Genomic DNA, 20,286 nt, shown 5'->3' with positions numbered 1-20,286 from the left:
GGTCAAAACATTCCTCTGACAGACCACACAAGCTAACCACTGTACGCCGCTTAAAGGCTACAACGAGAGCCACAAAGAGCCCAAAGAGGGAAAAAGTAACGGCGGCAGAGGGAGAGATGAAGATGGCATCAGGGGAGAGAAGAGACGGACAGACAGGCAGGAGAAACATGAAGATGTTTTCTTTGAGGACTTACGGAGTTGAGAGTTAAAGTTTGCTCCATGTATGGCGCTGTGCGGGTGCGTGTGTTTTCTTCAGCGCTGCTCCACACGCTCGGTGTGTGTAAACGAGTCCATCCGCTGTGGCTCCGCGGTGCGTGTGTGAGTCGGTGTTTGCAGTGCAGAGAGACAGAGAAGGAACAAGGAGGGGGGGAGGAGGGAGGGCTGAATCCTGACAGCTACTGGGAGTTCAAAAGCTCCCTCCCTCTCCTTCTCTCCCTCTCTGTCTATTTGCTGTAGATTCCTCCTCTTTCCCTCCCGTCTCTGTCTTCATGCCTTTTCTTGCTACACCCACAGGATGGATCTACTTCCCGCAGGCGTGAAAACAAGACCCACTCATGTCTCTGCACCTATAAGGAAAGGAGGAACTTCACCCTGAAGAGGTGCTCCCAAATTTCCCAGAAGGCACCTAGAGTCAGCATGAATGGAGCAAAAACTCATTAGCAGCTGCTTTTACACACAGCAACAGCCTCAGGTGACAGCGCACATCAGCTTGCTAATGGTGTCACTTAAGCAAAGCTAAACACTGTGGGCTGAGATTTGTTCCACTTGAAACTGAATTTTCCTATAGCTAAATTTGAAAAGCATAATCTGAAATTGAATATTTTTTCTATGAAACTGTATTTCACCTACCTAAAAATAAAAATTCAAATCCTTTTATTCCTAAAATACAAAAATATAACCGATTCATAGAAATCCTCTTCGTGTCTGCGTCTAACTTCAGTTGAATTGTATTTTCTTTTGACCAGGAATGAGTACTGATAAGATTTTAATGATACTGACGCCAGTATCAAATCTGCTTATTGATCTGATTCTTTATCGATTCTGTAATCAATTCTTCCTGTGAATTTTATTGAGATTAAAAGTTAATAAATATCGGATTGGTCACTGGATCTGGATATCTCGGGATGTAAATGAATAAAAAATAAGTAAAAGTCTCTGCACAAGACACAAGGTCCGGCCACTTTGACGTAACAAGAGTCCAAGAATCCACAAGAGAATCGTTAAGCATTAAGATAAATGATGAATAATTATTGCTGATCTCTTTCTTCTTTCAGGAGTCGGTTATCAATAACCATCTCTACTTTTGATAAGATGGTTTTTGTGTTGTGACTAAGCGGCAACCTCCCGTCTAAGAATATGAGACAATGCAGAAGTGCTAAAATCTGCTGTTTCTTGAGTGTTCGCTTGAGGCTGGCTCTGGAAGTAGCGGAAGTCACATACACACCAAGCCAAAAAAATGACATTTTCAAAGCAGAAATTAACGTATTTACAGCCTTGTTCCAAAAACGTCTCCTGTCTGAGTCGCTAATTTTACTACCGGCACACATTGTACAGGGGGTGAATTTTTTTCTAACTCAGCCGTTCAGAGGATATTAAGATCGGGAGCTCCCCCAATAGAGAGGCACAGGTGATGGTCACGTAACCGAAAGGCGCCCTTTGGCTGTAGGCGAAGCCCTTGCCACTATCCTTATGGCCAATATAGCCGATCTGCTTCATTTTCCGTTTCAGAAACAGACGGGTGACGTCAGCGAGACTATGTCCATGTTTTATACAGTCTATGGTTAAAAGACTCCAGTACAGGACTTGAATAACGGTGGCAGTGGACATCAGTGCTGTTGTGGGAGTATGCATCATTCATTTTGAATAGAATAAGAGGATAGATAACTCTTTACGGATGTAGGAAGGGATGCACGATATATTGCTATCAATATGTGTCGGCCAGTTATACAATCTTTCAAGAGCCAAATAATATTGTTTTCTATGACTATGTAAACACCAAAACTACTGAAGAATATTGGACCCTCTTTTTATGTCTCTCTTCCTGTTTTTGACGCAAAAAACAGACAAAACGTACTTTTTTGATCGGGCACTCCATCCTTTGATCCTCTCCATGGTCGTCATTTCTCACGATCACGCCGCTTTTTCTCTCTGAACTACCTTAACCTATCATCTTAGATTGTTTTTGGTTAGTTTTTTTCTTTTTTTAACCAATATTGATATCTGTAAATATTGGTTATCGGCCCTAACAGCAATATTTATATCGGATATTGATATTGGCCAAAATGTTCATTTCAGTGCATCCCTAGGTATAGATGTTGTCATGGTTGAGCCATGCTGAACTGACACTGACTTTTAAAACAGAATCTGAGTAGTACAAACTGAAAGGAATTTTGTATTCTTGAATTTAAGGAATATAAGAAGTTAAATTTTCAAATAGGCTAAATATAATCTCAATTTAGCTTCAAAACATTTAATTTCATGCTTTTAAAATTCAACATAAAAGTTCAAATTCAGTTTCTAGAACCACAAATCTCAGCCCATGAGCACATTGTTCCATACAAGAATCTAAAAACATTTCTTTCACCCTATCCATTGCTGCTCCAGGATTTTACAGCAGATACTACAGCAAAATACCATTAAAAAAACAAGCGACTGTGACAGAATGTGTCTAAAGAAATCCAGTTAAAAGCAACCACAACAAGCACCAAGGCTTCAAACAAAAGGATCTGTGAGAGCGTTTAGCGTCCTCCCCAACACTCCCACACTGTCCTTGTGAGTCCAGGTGCAACTCCAAGCTTATCGCAGATGTTTGCCAAATTTGCTATCAGAGCAGTCCCTTGGGGGACACCACTCATCACAAAAACCATCCCAAAATGAGCAGTGGAAGGCAAGCACTTCAGCTCATCGGGTTCATACCAGCACTATTTTGTCTTGAATGAGTAAAGAGGCGCTTAAGGTCAACAGTTTTTCACAGTGAATCGGCTTGATAGGCTTTTTCTATTGTTTCTGAAGTGCAGCGCTGCCTTCAAAAGAGAATGAATGTGCTTCACACAAAAGCTAGAGTAGTTCTTTAAATGCGCTATGTCGCTACGAGTAAAAGCCTCAACTTTCTGAACATGTGTGAGTCTTCAAAAGAGTTTTTGTGATGCTGTTGCTTTGCTGTGGCAGGGTTTCTTTTAAAGTGCACCATCTGATCTGCGTCTATGAACTCATGGTGAAGTTAGCTCTTAAAATAAGACACCACAGCAAAGTTTTAGATGAGGATCTGATTGCCTTTGACAACCCTGAACTATCCCCTGGGGGGTTGTTACCTGGAATGTACAGAACAATGATGGTTGAGAACAACATAAGGTCATTGACTGGTGTTGATTAGATAGAGTGGTGATGTTTTTGAGCAGGATGTGGGATATCAATGATAGTTGTAAGCTAATCATCAATCATGTGAGGTTAGTCAGATCTCAGCTACTGTTGTTTACGCAGATGATTAAACCCTTTTTAAGATTTGAGTGGTCAGTGATAAGACCGTTACAGTGCTTCACAGAGTGGTGATCCAAGAGTTGACCCATCCTGAACTGAAATAAAAGCTGACACTGAAAGCATTGACACCCAGAGAGCATTGAAAAAATTGTCTTGGTGTTATGCAGCTGATGGACACAGGCCCTAATTCAAGCTCCTTTTGGGAACTTTCTGTTTATTTGATCATGGTACCCCAATAAAACCTTACTGGGCTCCCCTCTAATAATCAAATGTGTTAATAAAAAGGGGTTGCAGTCTGTCACCATCGGCTGTATAATATGTGAATGTAGTCTCTCTATGACATCATCCATTTGTTTCTGATACAGAGTTTTGAAGACTATTGTCGACAGATGCCATATTAAAAATGCTGAACTAGCTTTGTTCAATTTGGAAAAAAGTAAAGAGGCAGGTCTTTAGCATCGTCGCTAACAGCTACAGGATGCCGGCTGTCAGTTAAGCTAGTCATCCCCTTATATGGACAAGATTTTAAATTTTCAACTTTCAAAGCTTTGAAAAACAACAAACATTTTATGAACCAGGCAGTAAACATGCTTATTTTTGCAGTAAGAATCTGTATTTTTGGCATAGTGTATATGTGGTTTCTGATATTTATGCAAACAGCACTTCCATATGAGTTTCATAATTTTAGCCCTGGATTATACATGTCTGAAATCTACCCCCTTAGAGCAGTTGCAGACACTAACCGCTACATTTTAGAAGCTGGGGTTTTTGTTGCTGATGGTCTTGTTGGCTTTTTTGGCAAATAAAAGAGGTATCATTGTTAATTTTGGTCTGTTCAATAACTACAGTAATAACACAAGTTTTAATACTAGATTTTAAACAGAATTTTTTCTGAAATTTAAGTTGAAATCCTTATTTATCATGTTTTACTCAGTCTCACTCACACATAATACAGGTTTCATTTCAAAACTGCAGGCGATATGGTTCTGTGCAATGCAAAGACTGAACACCTCTGCCTGCACAGCAGTGAATCTCGTGCTTCGATTCCAGAGAGTGACTTAATTAAGGATACACCTGCAGCAACAAGCAGCCAATCTCTTTGTGACTGGATTATAACTTTCAAACATGGAGACAATTAGAAGTCTGAAGTAGACATAACTTCATAATCAGTTCATTTTTTTCTTCAAACCACAGTCTTTCTCTGAATACCAACCAGTCTCAGCTATTTGGAGCAATTGAGTTCCCATGCCAACATGTCAGTGCCTGATCCTGTACAGACAAAAAGTTCCCAGTGATGCTCCTTTAATGAAAAGCAAGTTTTCTTTGAAACTTCAATCACATAACACCAGCCTGAGCATGTCTGCCTCCCTGCTGCAGCTTCTGATGGAGTCGAGGTGTGAAGTCTAGGTATCGCTGATGTGCAAATATTGTGTAACAGAGCAAACTTGAAGTGTGAGAGCGGTGACTCAACGCCAAACTATGAGTGCGAAAGTGCCCAGATCGTACCACCAAATGTTGGTGGAAGTAGCTCCAAATCATGGGTGAAAATAGAAAACTGATTGTGACAGCGTGGAGCTTTAGTTCTCCACATTTTCAGCTTAAGAGAGATGAGAACAATGCCAACCTCTTCACCGGCTGATTGCCACCAGGATCATTTTGCTTTTGTGAAATGCTCATTTGGAACTATTAAAATGCAAAAATGAGCAGCAGAATTTAATTAAACCTCAACATTTTTAATAATGTCATACTTCCTGTACCAAGCGCTCAGATGCCTACTGACCGTTGATCAAAACAAGAGGCAACAGCAACAGCAGAGTAAGCTGTCTGGTATTAGCAGAGAAGATTTGGAAAATTTTTCATCTGGGCAACCCACACACTCAGCTCTGCATCTCCCTTATAGATGTTAAACCATTTAACCCTTAAGAGCCTGATGTAGCGCCAACACTGGATCATTATTTTTGTGTATAAAATCTGGGGAGTTATACTTTTCTATTGCGTCTTTATCATGTCCCAGAGCGCTGCTTCCTTCCACTAATATGTTTACAGAAATCCAGCAGGCTATAAAGCATAAACAACAAAAACGTTACACACAAGCCAGACCTCATTGTTCCTATGTTGAATCCACGTCATTACGGTTTTCACATTTACATTTTTGAGGTATACAGCTATGGCAATTCAATAATCAATAATAATCAATAATTCAATAAAATATGTGTCTAACGTATTTATTTATTTATTTTGTTTTATTGCCCTTTTTAGCAATTTATTTAATTAGTCTGACCTAAGTGGAAACCTCATGTCTATTAGGCTACGTAAAAGTGCCAAAATCTGTAGTTGAACAAGTGCCCACTAGAGGCTGGTTCAGGAAGTACCAGACACCGCATTAACATCAAGCCACAAAAAGGCATTTTTTACAGCAGTTTACAGCTTGAACAAAAAAAAATGTCTCCCATCTGAATAGCTCATTTCCCTTTCAGCACACACTGTACAGTGGCGTGAACTTTTTTTTTTACTACAAGGTTGCTAGAGATGGGTACCAAATTTGGTACTTTTATAGGTATCGACCAAATTCTGTCTGTCATACCAAGTACCAATTTACGCAAAATCAAATTGCACTACTTTTAGGTACCTAAACACACCCTTGTGACTACTGGACATGAACACAGCACTGCAATTTATATAATTATAAATAAATATGCTAAACTGAAAAACTTTGACATTTTATTATTTAACAAACTAATGTTTATTACTGCATTGACACACCAAAAGTACCGTTGAGAACCGATACCGGTTGCCAGGTACTGGGCACTGGTACTGTATAGTTTCATATGTGAAAGGTACCCATCCCTAGAGGCCGTCCACTCAAAGGCAGAGCTCAGCGGATTGACAGGTGGTCATCCTATAGCTGCTAGTGTGGAGACTCAAAGCCTGCCCCATTTCCAATATGGCCTCTGTTGATGATATGCTCCAAAATTCTGTTTCACAAATAGATGGGTGATGTCACAGAGAATATGTTCAATTTATGATACAGTCTGCAGGTCTGGACATAAGTCTATGCATTTTATTAAAGTCTGGGGAACAGCAAAGTTTAATGCAAAAAAATGAAACTAGAGGATGTAAAACTGTAAAGATACGCTCTGGCAGACTTGGTATGGTAAGCCATAAACAGTAAAACGGTATAAGATTTATTGCTACAACAAAGAAATAATCAACTTGGCACAAATTGCTGTATTTTTATGATAAGGTTGGTTTTTGTGAATCTAAAAACACCACATCTGAAGATAAAGAATTTCAAAGAATATCAATTTTTCAGCCCAAAGCCACATCAAGAAAAAGAGAGAGGAGTGTTGCTGAGAAGCTTTTTCTCAGCATGTGAAACACTCGACGCCTTTTTCTGCACCTGCACTTTGTAGTGTTGGAAAAACAAAAGATACCCAACTGTGAGTGCCCAGGAGTTCAATTCTTGTTGCTATGTGGTATCAAAATACGTTTCAATATTGTTTGCTTGTTACTGAATTCTTGTATCATGAGAACCCCAAATGAAAGTAAGTCCAACCATCTTTTTCCAATTCCAACACGGAATCATAAAAAGTGGGTGATGTTGACCGAAACCACTTTACAGTCTTGAGTCTACAGTACATCAACAATGAAAAGCGGCATAAAAGTTGTGTGCGAGCAGCAGCTCCGCAGCTGTCACAACCTTTTATAGCCCTGTGTAATCCTCTGGCTGTAGATGAGGGGCAGACCTGCTCTGAAACTGGAGCGTATCAACAGTATTACCCCTCAGAATGAAGATCTGTGGTATCCTGGTACAACGTGTGGTCTGTGGGTGTGTCTGTGTGAGGCTCTGACTAATGCCTGCAAGGACTGACAATACAGCGTGCCCCTTGCTTGGTTTGTTTTTGTGTCTGTTCGTGTGCTTTCATAGCAATTACGAGCCGTAGGAACAGTGTGCGTGTGTTTATGTGAATATGAATCAGTGTGCATGAGTAATGTGTGCATACAGAGAGGAAGAAGAAGAAAAAAAAAAGAAGTTCCACTGCAACATTAAAATGAGAAAATGTGAGCGCAATATTCAGTCGCGCAGCAGCGCTCATTAGCAAGGCCAAACAAACAGGAGGGCAGCTCCGGCCTGCACAAAGAGCACTTTGTGAGCCAGCCCGTGCCACAAGTGCAGCAAAAACGCAGAGTTCAAGGCAACGGAAATGAAAGGTTAAAGAGAGCTGAACGTGGAGCAGAGACAGAGAACGGGGGATGGTTGAATGAATGACCACATTAGTGATGCATATTCGGCAATTCTGCTGCAGCCAGGCAGAAAGGGAGGGACGATAACGTCAGGGATATTATCATTCTCATCACCAACAAAAGGGACGCAATTTTTCTCTCAATGGAGCCGTTAAACCAGGAAAAATCACAAGAGAAACATGAAACTTATGGATGACAAACTTGTAGCTCACCTCAAGGTCGTCAAGGGATCGTGCCAGGCTGAGACGCTTAGAGCGGCGTTTAGAGGCACGACCAACACCCATTCCCCAAAACCTGTGGCCCTGTGGAAGAAAAGCAGAGACTGAAACCAGAACTTATTGCTGTTTTATTTGTATTTAATTATGGTAACCAGTTTAAACTTGAAGATAACAATGTGCATTAGGAGAGTGTCGCTTTTACTACTTGTCCTGAAGCTGTGAGTGGTGAAAAAGAAGAGGCTGCAGCTGAATAAGTGCATAAATTTCTGCAAACGCTGAGGTGACACAGTACTGCATGTACTCTGACAGTTTTAGTTCTGGCTGCAGTTTGAAAGTGTGGAGGCTGTGTCCTGTGTTTGAACAAGAGTTGCAGATAATGACCGCAGCATGGCATGAACGGCTCTACCCTGTAATTTGCCCAGCTTCCTGTAACAAGATTGCAGTCTGATGTTACACAAGCCAGGAGACAAGGAACACAATGAAGTGTGATTCATCCAAATGACAAAATACTGACAGTTCAAAGATCAATGCAAACAAAAAGAGTCGAATCTGTTGCTGCAGTTCATCCAACGACGCAGAACAGAGTCTAAAAATACCTGATCTTTGCTTTTCAGCCATGCACACAAACACAGCGTGAACCATAATTGTAGGCATCTCTATGACTAAGAAAGAGAAACTCATTACACACTCATCACTGATTTCCTGGGGGAAGCTCGTTTCCTCATTTCTGAGGCTGCGTGGACACACAGAGCCATCTTGTGGGCAAAGAGGACAGTAGCATTTGAAAACATATCAGTGACAATGACATCATTGACTCGAAGCAGGTGCCTCCTCAGCTAACTCAGCACCAGTCGGGTGTTAAAATAGTGGTTCTGTGTTTCGTGTCTGGAAACTGGACTCTACTGTTAAACACTTCCTGTGCTGCTGAGTTTAAGTGCAAAAACAGATTCTGTTGTCTCAGCAACACAACAAAACAATGGAGCTATTTGACATAAGGAATTCATAATGGATGTCTGTATTTTCAGATCAAAAACTTGTGGCCACTTCCTGTAATTTTTAAACATTGTTGGATGTGTGCTTTGTTTTGATCAGATTAACCTAAAAAGTTGTAGAATAATTAATGGGACCTGATAAATAGAAATAATAAAACCTATTTCTGCTTCACTATTGGTGCTTTTCAGGAGAGACAGCTTTATGAGCCTGTGTATGAGCCTTTCTTTCGACACAGGCTTGCAAAATCCCAGAGGAGTCTTTAAAATGCAATTTTTTGCTGAAACAGAATTTTTTAAAACCCAATGGACAAAATTACCTGATAATTTCTTTAAAGGACATTCATCAGATTGCACTGAAGCTCAAATTTCAACAACTCTAGATTGTTATTGAAGGAGATACAGCTTCATTACTTTTCTGAAATGTTTCAAATTTTGTCTCTTTTTTGTGTGTTGCGCTTAATCAAGCTCTATAAGTTGATGAATTTAATGAAAATAAATCTGTTAAACCTTAAAAATGCCATAATGGTATATCAAGGTTTTTGATTTTTTTTCTTTTGATATTACTTTCTAAATTAAAAAAACACAACCTGGAAAGTCACTGAGTTTTACACTTATGGAGCAGAAAATATCTCTCAATCTATCTATAGGTGGGCATATTAACGGCTCAGTTTTGCAGCGCCTACAGTTTTTAAAAATGTATCTGGTTGCCTGGCAACTAGCTGCAGGAGCTGTCAGAGTTGGTAGCATTCGAGTTCAAGTCTAGTTTTAACAGTGGGACAACTTTGAAAAGTTGAAATTTGGGGCGAAAGTTTTAATGAAATGTCTGTGCAGGATGAGAAGGATGACAGTTGCTCAGGCCTTAGAGATGCTGAAATGTTTGGAAGGAGGTGAGTCGGATGCCAAGAAGACATCGGATGAATGTGTTTTTAATCATGATATTAAATGTGTAAAATGTAACGCTGGTGATATTTCACTCTTCTGAGAGACATAGAAGATGTGTCAATTACTTAATTAGGTGTTCAGAAAGATGGACCAGAATGTTTTAGTAGTGACTGAAATCCAACACTTCTAGCCCTTTTTTATATGTTTTTATGAAGTACAGATAGACAGAAAAAAGTTGTTGAGTAGGCCACTTTATGTGAATTAAGTTCAGTGTTGCGGCTGCAAGCTGTAGCATTGAAGAGCTGTTGCTTTGTTATTAGCGCTTGCTAATATTAGCTCGATAAACTTTTACATATCAAAACTATTCATTTAAACACAATAGAGATCTACCCCAACATTCCTTTTCAAAATAAATTTTGCCCTTTACAAGAAAAAAAATCTGCTATCCTCAGATTTGTTTGTCTGTTTGTTGTTTTAAATGTTTTAATAGTGGTACTTACATTTTTGTTGCTGGCATCTTTTCGCAGTTTTTCTCTCTGCTCCAGAAACTGTTTGGTCCACTCCTCTTGAGGAGGCATCATCATGACCTCTGCAGACCGGTATCTGTTCGGAGGGATCTGGCTCATAGGTGGAGGAAGATTGTTCATGCTAGCACTGTGGCTAACACCAGAGGACCAGTTGTTATTGCAACTGGGAGTCACCTGAGGTACAGGGTCGCTACTTGGTGCTCTGGGCCACTTGGGCTTTGAGAACCACCTTTGGCTACTCCTGAGAGGATCTGCAAAGAAGTTTGGTTTCTTGCTGAGTGGCAGGGGAGGCGGAGGGGGCTTGAACTGGAACTCCAACCTGGGTGGGGGACCTCCATAAAAACTGGTGAGAGAGTCGGGGCCTGGGAGAGACTCTGAAAGGGAATGTGTGCTAGAACTGGTCTCCAGATTAAGGTTTTGGCTGTTCTGGGAGAGATTTATTGGGGTGAGGTCTTCAGACTTTGGGTAATCCCACGGACAGCTGGGGAGCTGGACTCCTGGGTGGTTTTGGATCATGGAAGAAAAATCCCTATCTGCTCTCTCCTCAGGGGGGGAACCATTTCCAATTCCACTGTCCCCATTGCTGCTGGCGCTGCCCTCTTTGCCAGTGCTGCCATTTTCTTTAGTGTGCTGCTGAGCCTCAATGTCCAGTTTGACTCGAAGCCTCTCCACAGCCTCCCCCATGTCACTGTACAGCACTGTGACAAAGTGGAGAACATCAGGGGGGGTCAGGGGAAACTCCAGGCAGCCTTCAGCATCCGGGTCTGGAGTGCAGTCAAAGCCAAAACGTCCCGCAATCCCAACGTGGTCTTGATGATTTCCTAGCTCTGGGTCAATGAAGAAGACATGGCAGGAAGCACGCAGGGGTCCTTCCTCGGGTACTCGACCATTTATTATATGTGCTGTAGTTACCAAGCAGAAGAAACGTGGATCTTCAGCGCAAACAGCCCCTAAAACCAGGTTCTCAATGGGAAAAGCAGCCAAAACCGCTCCAGCATCATCACAAAGTCGCACGCAATCAAACATAATTTTCATCATCACCAGAGTGTGTGTACTCTGCTCTGTTCCTAACTGTCGGATCCGCTCTCTGATGGCTCTCAAACAGTCCTCCTCTGACTCTGTAGTGTTTAAGATGAGCTCTGTAGAGCTGAGGTAGCCCACCACTAAAGTCATGTTCAAAATATTCCACTCTGCATTTACCTCCTCCGAATCTACAAACACTGAGTCTGGGTTCCCCACTCTGGACGGGTCTTGCTTTGACTGATCAGCGAAAGGGTTCCAGTTTTGTGTCCACTGTGACATGTCAGGTTCAGACACCGGCCTCTGTTTGGTGCTGGCAGTAACTGTGTTAAAGGACGAGTTGCTGGAATCATCTGAGATAGTGCGAAGAACAGCTGCTTTCTGGTAAACTCCACTTTTCCGACCGCTACCAAATTTTGCATCATTAAGGATAGGGTTCACCATGACTCTGGCTTCTGCGTGAACCACCAGCTGCAAGGGTCCTTTGCAGCTGCCAATCAGCTGCACCACGGTTTCATGCGCTGCAGCGGACACGTCAGTTCCATTAATTGCCATGATGTGATCCCCTTGTTTCAGCCCCACCAGGTCAGCAGGACTTCCCTCCAGGATGCCACTCAACATACACGGCCTCTGTCCTGAAATAGTAAAGCCATATCCTGCCCGACTCCGGATGATCTCCACGCCTCTTAGCTCACCGATTGCATTCAAATCCAGACGCCTCCTCGGGCCCTCAGGCTGTCCCTGGATCCTCATCTTTGTTGTAGGGTGCTGGGTGTAGTGTGGGAACTAAAACACTTGCAGGTTGCCAACACTATGATGTTGTTGTCATTCTAAAAAAAAAAAAAAAAGAGGTAGAGATATAAATAAAGTTGAAAGCAGTTTTCCCTTTCCTTATATGTTCTGTCAAAAAAACCTATTCAGACACATTTTTTATACAATTTATTGTTTTCTGATGGTATCAAGCAACTTCCGATTGTTTTCAAAAGATCTTGGCTAATTTTCTTGATATACCACAAAAGATAAACTTCATTCTTGTTCGCTCAGGGACCCTCTACCCTCTTCCCCAAACATTTTATCACAATATGAGCAGGAAAAATAAGTTAATACTTCCAGTAAGCCACTGCAATGTAACTTCAACACAGGCTTGAGTTGTTATCTTGTGGTTAAATGATAAATGGGTCAAGAAAATGACATGATTAGGAAACAGTTGTAAAATTGTGTTAATTAGGTGCATAAATGCATTTTCACTTGGACCTTCTGATTATAGAAGTTGACTTTGCGATACTTTCTGCCATTTCTGTTTAAAGGTAAACAATAAAATATTCAGTTTTCTTAAAGCAGGTGTTTAAATTTCAAATCATGAACTCGCTGTTGAACTCATCACCAAAGAAAACGTCTATATTGAAACGTCAGTAAACGACTGTTTAACATTGAACTAGCTGTTTTTAAGACATTAGATAGAAATATTCAACACTTAAAATATAAATATATATATATTTGTATAAGACAAAAGTAAGCCACTTTAAACGACGACTTTAGGATTTCAATAATATTACGCTATCAATCTTGTTTTAACAATTATCTGTCACAGCCTTCAAATTACCTACCTTCGCCCCTCCACCCACTCCCCCAAAACACAGTGCCAGCTGGCTCCCCTATTCACCAGTAACTCTTTAATGACAACCACGCTGTTTAGTTTCGGTCAACTGCAGTTTCTGAAACGTCCCTGCCCTCTATGGATCGCTCAATTATATGAAAAGTACCTCTAAAATCCAAAACGTTTGCAGCGGTGCGAACTTTCTCGAACCTCAACGGTCATTTTTGAAAAAGCAAGTTTAAACGGCTCGCGCACGAGCGTCAAACTCCACACACAACACTACGGCGTATAAACATTTGAAAATACCTTTTGAAAGAAGCGAAAAGTTCCAGAAAACTCCACTGGGACTGCGTTCAAGCTGCCATATATCTATATATTTACACACTTCACATTACACGTTATATTTCCATAGTTTTTCCTTGCAGTGATTTACCAGTCCATATGGCACGCGCATACGAAAGCACCTCCCTCCATTTACACTCCGCGGTGATCACAAAGCGTCTTTCATTGTAACCATGACAGCGTAACGTCTCCGGAACATGTGACGCCTCGTTCTGACCAATCAGCACGCCTGTTGCGTTCAATATTCAAATAATTGGAAGGACGCTATTGGCTGATATTGATGTCAGTCCCCTGCCTTTACTTTGCGCTAAAGTAAATCAAATTTAAATGCCTCGAGCCTCTTCGTGTATAAACTGAGCTATACTTTTGAAGAAATGCCACATTTGAACATTAATGTAAGCTCTGTAACCATCCCCAAATCTAGTTAGGAGGCAGCAGGTTCACATTTTTATACGAAAAACACCTCCAGTGTCTTGGAATAGTTATTGAAGAAAACATCCAGTATAAAATGTCTTACCCGTTTGTTCTTTCTGCAGTATTCATTCAGTTATCATATGGACCTCTCATTCACTCTCCCTCCATGGAGCACAGCACTCTACCGCAGATGGTGTGTAAACAATACCACTGTGGTCAAAGGGCTGCAACGGTTGCACACATTGTCACATGGTTTTATTACACGTGTGCAGTTTACACAGTTGGTAGCAAAAGGAGACAGTGATACAATATGAATATCATTAGAAAATAAAGCCTTTTATTTTTAAGACTATTATGTTCTCAAAATTAAAGTTAACACATTTTCAGCAACAATCATCTTGTACAAAAATGAATTTTCATTTTCAGAAACAGTGAGTGTCATGAAGCGTGTACAGTGTGCAGTGGAACTTACTTAATCCCCAGTTTCTCCAAATCCTCTTAAAATAGACTGAAAGGCAAAGACTTTAAGTATTGGACTGTATCAGGTCATACCTTTCGTGTATTTCAGTAATCACACTGCTAATTCAACAAAAGACAAGGAAATGGCTGCAGCTTGTGCATTGTTTTATTCAGCAGAAATGCAACAAGGGGAAAAAAACAGAGATTTTTTACATGTTGAAGGATCAGATAAACCATGAAAAACTTTTTTTTTCTCTTTACATTTTGAAGTTTGGAAGTCTAATCCTAAAACAAGGCGCAAAAGATGTAACACTGCTTCATTTTTCCCTTTCTCTGTTTGTAGCACAGTTGCTGAATCTGAGTGGATGAATGACTGACTGCTCTACATGGCAGTCACCTTGAACAGTTGTATCAGTTAAAAGGAGGAAATAGTCCTTCAATTTTAAATTCAGAGAAGCCAAGGTCAAAAACAGTCTTATTCTGATGTTTTTAGTAGCTCATTTTCTGTTCTGTCACATTTATGTGACAACAAAACATCAAGGTTGTTACCAATTCTGTGTTTTTATCAAACACAATACGACCTGGCACAAAACAAGTTGTTGGAGGGTTTTTACTTCAATAACAGTAAGAGTGATTATTGCCTCAACTCCTGGTTCATAATGCTACAAATTGCCCTGTTTTGGCATCAAACCTTCACAACATGTAATTATCCCAGCACAGTGAAGTGATAAGTGTATTTTTGCAAGGCTGTTGTTACACAGTGATAGTAAAAGGGTACTTGACAAATAATAAAAAAATACAAACTAAAGCAACTATTGTTAAGATAAAATGTCACTTTTGAGATGACAGATGCTTAACTATTAGCATACTATATCCTAAGAGCCACCCTCATTTCTTATGTTCAGGCTTATGGCACCTTGAGAAATCCTAACAGGGTATTTTGTACCTCTGTAGCATTTCCTGAACTGATACAACCAACACCTTGATATATGGAATGCAATATGCTTTCAAAATATGGATATTAAAACTTAAATCTATAATAACTATAGGCTATAGGTGAGGCAAGACATTGATCTCTCCCAGACAAACCTAAACCTCATCCTTCTTTGGCGCCACTCTGGCTCCAAGATGCTGACGCATTGGACTGAGGTGTGATCATCTTCTCCAGCAGGTTCATCATGCGCTCCTGTAGCTGCAGACACTGGACCTGGAGGAGGTTCTGTTGGTGCATGGCTCGACGGACCTCTCTGCACGTCTCCTCTATGGCCCGGCTTGACCTCTTCTGTTGCTGCAACATGGCCTGCATTACCCGGAGTTTCTTTTTCTTCATGGACAGTTTTCTGTTGGCACGTCTTTTCCTGCCTGAGGCATTGGGGCTGCAGGGCACAGACATGTGAAGGTCATTTTGTGTTTAAAGGGTTCAAGAGATTAGTTCAGGGCATAATTACTACAGTCAACAACTTTCTCTCAAGGCCAGAAATCAAAAAATAATGTAACAAATCCTTTTTTAAAAATTTCTGTTTAATTAAAAAGTGAACAACTCTGATGTTTTTTTTAGAAAAGCTAGAAGCCTCCAACAAGATTAACTTACAGCTAAACGTTAGCATTAGCTACTGCTCTGCTAGTTTTAGTTGAGTTTTTTTTTTTTCTATGCTACACTAAATTTAAAACATCAACAAATGCTGCATGGGCATTACTGTGTGAGTCACCTAACTGAGGAGAAACTCCACTGCAGAGGAGACAATAGCTGTGTGCTATTTTAGGGACCATCTTTTCAGGCTATACTCGTAGCCTTCACAGAAAGTCTAGGTTAAACAAAACCAAGACAGTCTGGTTAAATGGAAGGTTTCCTGTTTTGTGTTATCAGCAATTCCTGCCAGCATTTGGAAGCTAGTTAGCAAACTAGCTAACATGAGCTACCTTCATGTGTTTTTTAAAATTAATTTTTAAAAACTATTTACAGTGTTAGTTTAGTTGACGGTGGGGATATTTTGATTTATTTAAGGCTTCATTATGTCCCTCTGGTAACTGTGCAGTAGCTGAACATGATTTCAAGGTCAAAAATCACTTTTCTTTTCGCACTAAGCCCTTATTTCAGCCTCTGTCTGAAATGCTTAGTTTTAGCTGCTGTCTCTTTAAGGCTTCCCGCTCCACAATCCACTTCCCTCTCATTGGCCAGCCTCTGAGACCTGTTAAGCAGACCTTGATGTTTGAGGCCCTTCATCATACCGTGAACTAGCTAGGAGATCCTCATGATGTTTTTATTTTAGCAAATCTCATGAAGATGCTGTCAATTTTTTCTTTTTAGAACAAACTGTTTTGAGCAATTTAGAGATAGGTTCAGTGATAGTTTTAACATGTAAACCTAGTGGTTTAAAAATCTGAACGCTACGACATAGAATTTTTACTTTATATTAAAAAAAGCACAATACCCCCTCTTTAGACAAAATACCACAAATTCTTGTGCATTACCCAGGGGCTTGAAAAGGTTCGACATCTAGTCTCTGAATTATGACATAGCTAATATCCAGTTAAAAGCTAGTAGATAATAACTTGAGCTAACCTCCATAGCCTAAGCTATGTGAAGCTAACTTTCTGTAATGCTTGTCTGTTTCCTGCTAATAGAGCAAACATATTTTTGATAAACTGTCTTAAGGCAATTGTACTCATAACCCATGAAAAAACAAGAACTCTCTTATTTGCGGGAGATGAAGCTAGCCTAGCTAGTTTTTAAGCTAGTCTTGTTTTGCAAGGCTTTGTCTAGCAAGCCTTAGCAGTGTCACAGAAACTTTAGTCTCAGCTTTTGACAAGTATTAAGTTAAGATAGGCCTATTTATGAACCAGGTGTTAATGGAAAATAGACTCCTGACATTTTTTCTGTTTAGTTTTTATTTTCAGATAAATGTATTTATCTGAAAATGAGATTTTATCAGTCAAATGCTATAAATTGTTTGTAATACTTGGAGGAAAACTCCTGAAATTTTTCATACTACAGGAAACATTTCCCTAAAAAAGGGAAAAAATGAAGCCCTGCGGACCTATTAAGTAAATTTAGTTGAAAATGACTTTTGTGTCTTGCTTCCCTAAACTAGACTTTAGACAGTCACTTCTTGAACTTATTTCTTCTATTATGTACTTGACAGGCATAAAGCTTGTCTTGTTTACCCTTCTTTACCTGGAATCGTGTGTGTGCTCACTGTCAGAGCTCAGTGAGTCCAGCTCTTGTTTGATCTCCATCTCATCTGAGGAGCCTGTGTACTCTGGCAGGAATCCAATCACTCCATCATCCGTCAGGGTCACCACGTTGTCTGTATTCTGACCGGAAGTGGAGGGACCTGCACCTGAGGCCTGGAAGTCCAAACAGTTCCTCCTCCCGTTCTCCAGCGGCTTGGAGAGGATCTTCTCGATGGGTTTGTAATACGGCCAGTCTGGAACCTCCCCACTTTCACTGGATGTGGCCTTCAGTCGCCTGTTGGATCAGAAACAGAGCTTTGATGTCATGCAACAGCTGGAGTTTAGAGTCAAAACTGTGCTGGGATACTTCTGTGTGGTGCACTTGCCTGTACTGAAAAGACATGTTGGTGATTTTCATCTTGATCTCCTCTTTAAAGCGCTGGTCTCCTGTCAGCTGGAAAAACCTCTGGGACATCTTCTCGTAAACCTTTGCGTTCCTTTTGCTTGTTTTCAGTTCGTTGTGGTATTCCTCCCATACGTACAAGAGGGCCTTCATTTCCCCGTCCGTCCAATTCGGGGCCCGTCTGTGTTTCTCACTGTGGCCTGGCATTAGGTAGCTGAAACCATCCTCTGCTGCCATGTTTGAAATGGTTCCTTTGGCCTGTGCTGGCTGTGTTTTGCAGGAGTAGGATCTTTAGAGGTTGAATTTGAAAGTCTTTTACTGTGCTCAGAGCTGAGCTCAGTCTGCAGAGAGAGAGTGATAAATGCACAGACACCGTCCTGCATGTGCCCTTCCCCCCTAGCCCTGCTGAAAGAGGACTCAAAATGGGGCCTAAGGCAGGAGAGGAATCCGGTTAAAAGCTTTTAGTGGTGCGTGATGTCACCGTGACATCAAGTTGCCTTGGCAACGGAGAGGGAGGCCCTTCATTTTCCCTCCCTCTCTTTATAACCACTCCCATCCGCTCTTCTTTCTCCCTCCATTCTGCTCCACAGGAGCACAAAAAGCTTTTAGCTGAAAGGCAGCAGTGTGAGCGTATGAGGCTGCTGACAGTTTTGAAATATGAGCCTCTGGGGAGGAGGGAAAAAAAGAGAGAGCCAGAGCTGAGACCACGGGTATGTGTTTCCCTAGCAACAAGGCGCTGGATTTGGTAGTCAGCCAACATGCTGCTCCATTTAAAAGCTTTTAATAATAGACAAATCATTTTTTGAGAAGGGGAGAGGGAGGATTTGCTTTATCTGGCATGTTGTGGAGGAAAGGAAAACACTTCCAGCTTGCAGTTTGGCTCTGAAAGGCAGAGAAAAGCCTTTCACAGAAACACTAAAATGTATTAGGAGGAAATCACAGACATCAGGGAAAATGGCTGAAACAACCAAGACAACTATGCAAAGAAGTGCAAAATGCTGACTCCTGTAATCTGCTCTGTAATCGCAGCCACGGGTTGTAGACAATAGACTCCTGCAGGAAGGATTTTTCTGACCACCTCTCAAAGACCCCCTCCCCCCTTTGGGTCTCAGTGAGGGGCGGATCCTTGTCTCAAGCCCCTAATCTTCTATAATATGTGCATTTTTCCCCCTCCTCTGTCTTTGCCTGCCTTTATCTCTACCCCTTCTTTGTCTCTCCTTTGTGTGCCAACATCCCTGCACCAAAGCTACACTCTCAACATAGAGAGGCTCTTTCTCTTTCCACATTTGGTTTCAGAAAGCACAGGAATGGCAATGCTCCAAATGAAGCGTGCATGCTCTCTTCATCTTCATTACAGCCACAAGTTGCTGTCAGGCGGCTTAGCTCCGGCCTGATTAGACCCTTAACCCATCTGCTCCTCACTAACCTGACAGGCGGACGGTGCATTTTCATACCACAAATTGGCGGCTTTATCCAATCCATCACATCTGTCACTTAAAACCGAGGTTAAGCTGGGCCGTAGCTGAAGTGGAAGGACAAATGAAAGTTAGCGTGAAAGGTTTTGTGTACTCTTGTTTTTCTGTGTTAAAATGCTTGAGTGTTATGAGTGTGGATTCATATTATTAACTCTTTTATTTTTCAGAGCTGAAATTGTTGCTCAGGCAGTTCTCTTTTTTTTTTTTTGGTCATACTCAGAATTAAATGAGGGAGCACTTTTTCAACACAAAAAGGAAAAGTTGTGTTAGATAAACTAGGTCCCTAAAGTTTTTTTTTTCTTTTTAAATATATACAATTCAACTGCTTAAATAACAGTGCCCTTCAACCCTTGTTTATTTTAACAGAACACATCCTCTGCTGGGGGTCCACTGTAATTGCCTCCGTACAGTTTTTCATTCATTAAAGCTGAATTAATCCGGACTAGTAATCCAAGAGCCAGACTAATCTATGGATCAACTGGTCATCCACCCCTCTTGTTTCATAGGTAGATGTAAGTAAATGAGGTAATCCATAAAAGTATTAACTTAGTTTGAATCAACATAGTAGATTTTAAATGCCTTTCTTTGACTTGAAAATGCTTTCATGTTCTTTAGAGTTTTTTTTTAAATAATAATATAGGAAAATTGGATGTTGCACAGAAATAGCAAGAGAAAAAAGCCTTTCCTTTCCATTAAAAAAACGTAAAACCTACTTACTAAGTAGCAAAGTCTTTGCAAAATAGCTTACTTGTTCTTAAAATGGCAAGATTACCTTAGATTGCATGGCAAAGTTCTCCTGTGTGTTCAATGTGGCCTCAACATGAGCTCTTTCTGCTTGCACTTTATCACAAATACCAAATTAATACGTAAATAATTAAAATTATTTTACCTTGATCACTTGGGAAAGAATATGTTGTTGAACAAAGTTTCACAGTGTCAGTTGATTAATTTTAAATCGTCAAAGTACTTACTAGAATCTACCAACCCCCTTCCCAACAGCCGGCTTATGGTGGCCGGCTAGTATTAGCTTACTAGCTAGCGAGCGAGTTTGTCACATTTCA

At 40.8% G+C, this 20,286-nt stretch overlaps 2 protein-coding genes across 2 annotated transcripts in view; both read right to left on the bottom strand.

The window, feature by feature from the left end:
* Window positions 1-13,438, bottom strand: part of LOC141811282 (regulator of G-protein signaling 12-like) — a 52,843-nt gene extending 39,405 nt beyond the window's left edge. Inside the window, exons 1-3 of the mRNA XM_074699282.1 lie at window positions 13,265-13,438; window positions 10,315-12,191; window positions 7,935-8,024 (exon numbers count right to left, since the gene is read on the bottom strand). Of these exons, the coding sequence (XP_074555383.1) occupies window positions 7,935-8,024; window positions 10,315-12,114 (1,890 nt within the window). The 5' untranslated portion in view covers window positions 12,115-12,191; window positions 13,265-13,438. The remainder of the gene's footprint in view (window positions 1-7,934; window positions 8,025-10,314; window positions 12,192-13,264) is intronic.
* A 997-nt stretch (window positions 13,439-14,435) lies between these two features.
* Window positions 14,436-18,303, bottom strand: msantd1 (Myb/SANT-like DNA-binding domain containing 1). Its single transcript, XM_074662010.1, has 3 exons — window positions 17,734-18,303; window positions 17,349-17,642; window positions 14,436-15,549 (listed from the first exon to the last, which is right to left on the bottom strand). The coding sequence occupies exons 1-3, from the start codon at window positions 17,985-17,987 to the stop codon at window positions 15,270-15,272; spliced, it is 828 nt and encodes a 275-aa protein (XP_074518111.1). The 5' UTR covers window positions 17,988-18,303; the 3' UTR covers window positions 14,436-15,269.
* Between the last annotated feature and the right edge of the window lie 1,983 nt (window positions 18,304-20,286).

This window comes from Halichoeres trimaculatus, unplaced genomic scaffold (assembly GCF_033239565.1).
Source record: "Halichoeres trimaculatus isolate MK-OKI-2021-1 unplaced genomic scaffold, fHalTri1.1 fHalTri1_scaffold_22, whole genome shotgun sequence".
Taxonomy (NCBI): Eukaryota; Metazoa; Chordata; class Actinopteri; order Labriformes; family Labridae; genus Halichoeres; species Halichoeres trimaculatus.
The sequence above is the reverse complement of the archived record's forward strand: the minus strand, read 5'-3'. Positions and strand labels throughout refer to the sequence as shown.

What these genes read in the sequence shown, in the direction of transcription:
- msantd1 (XM_074662010.1), bottom strand. Translation starts at nt 17,987, where the DNA reads ATGGCAGCAGAGGATGGTTTCAGCTACCTAATGCCAGGCCACAGTGAG. An exon ending in AACATGTCTTTTCAGTACAG is followed by an intron (nt 17,643 to 17,733) that starts GCAAGTGCACCA and finishes CTGATCCAACAG; the next exon opens with GCGACTGAAGGCCACATCCA. An exon ending in GAGCACACACACGATTCCAG is followed by an intron (nt 15,550 to 17,348) that starts GTAAAGAAGGGT and finishes TGTGCCCTGCAG; the next exon opens with CCCCAATGCCTCAGGCAGGA.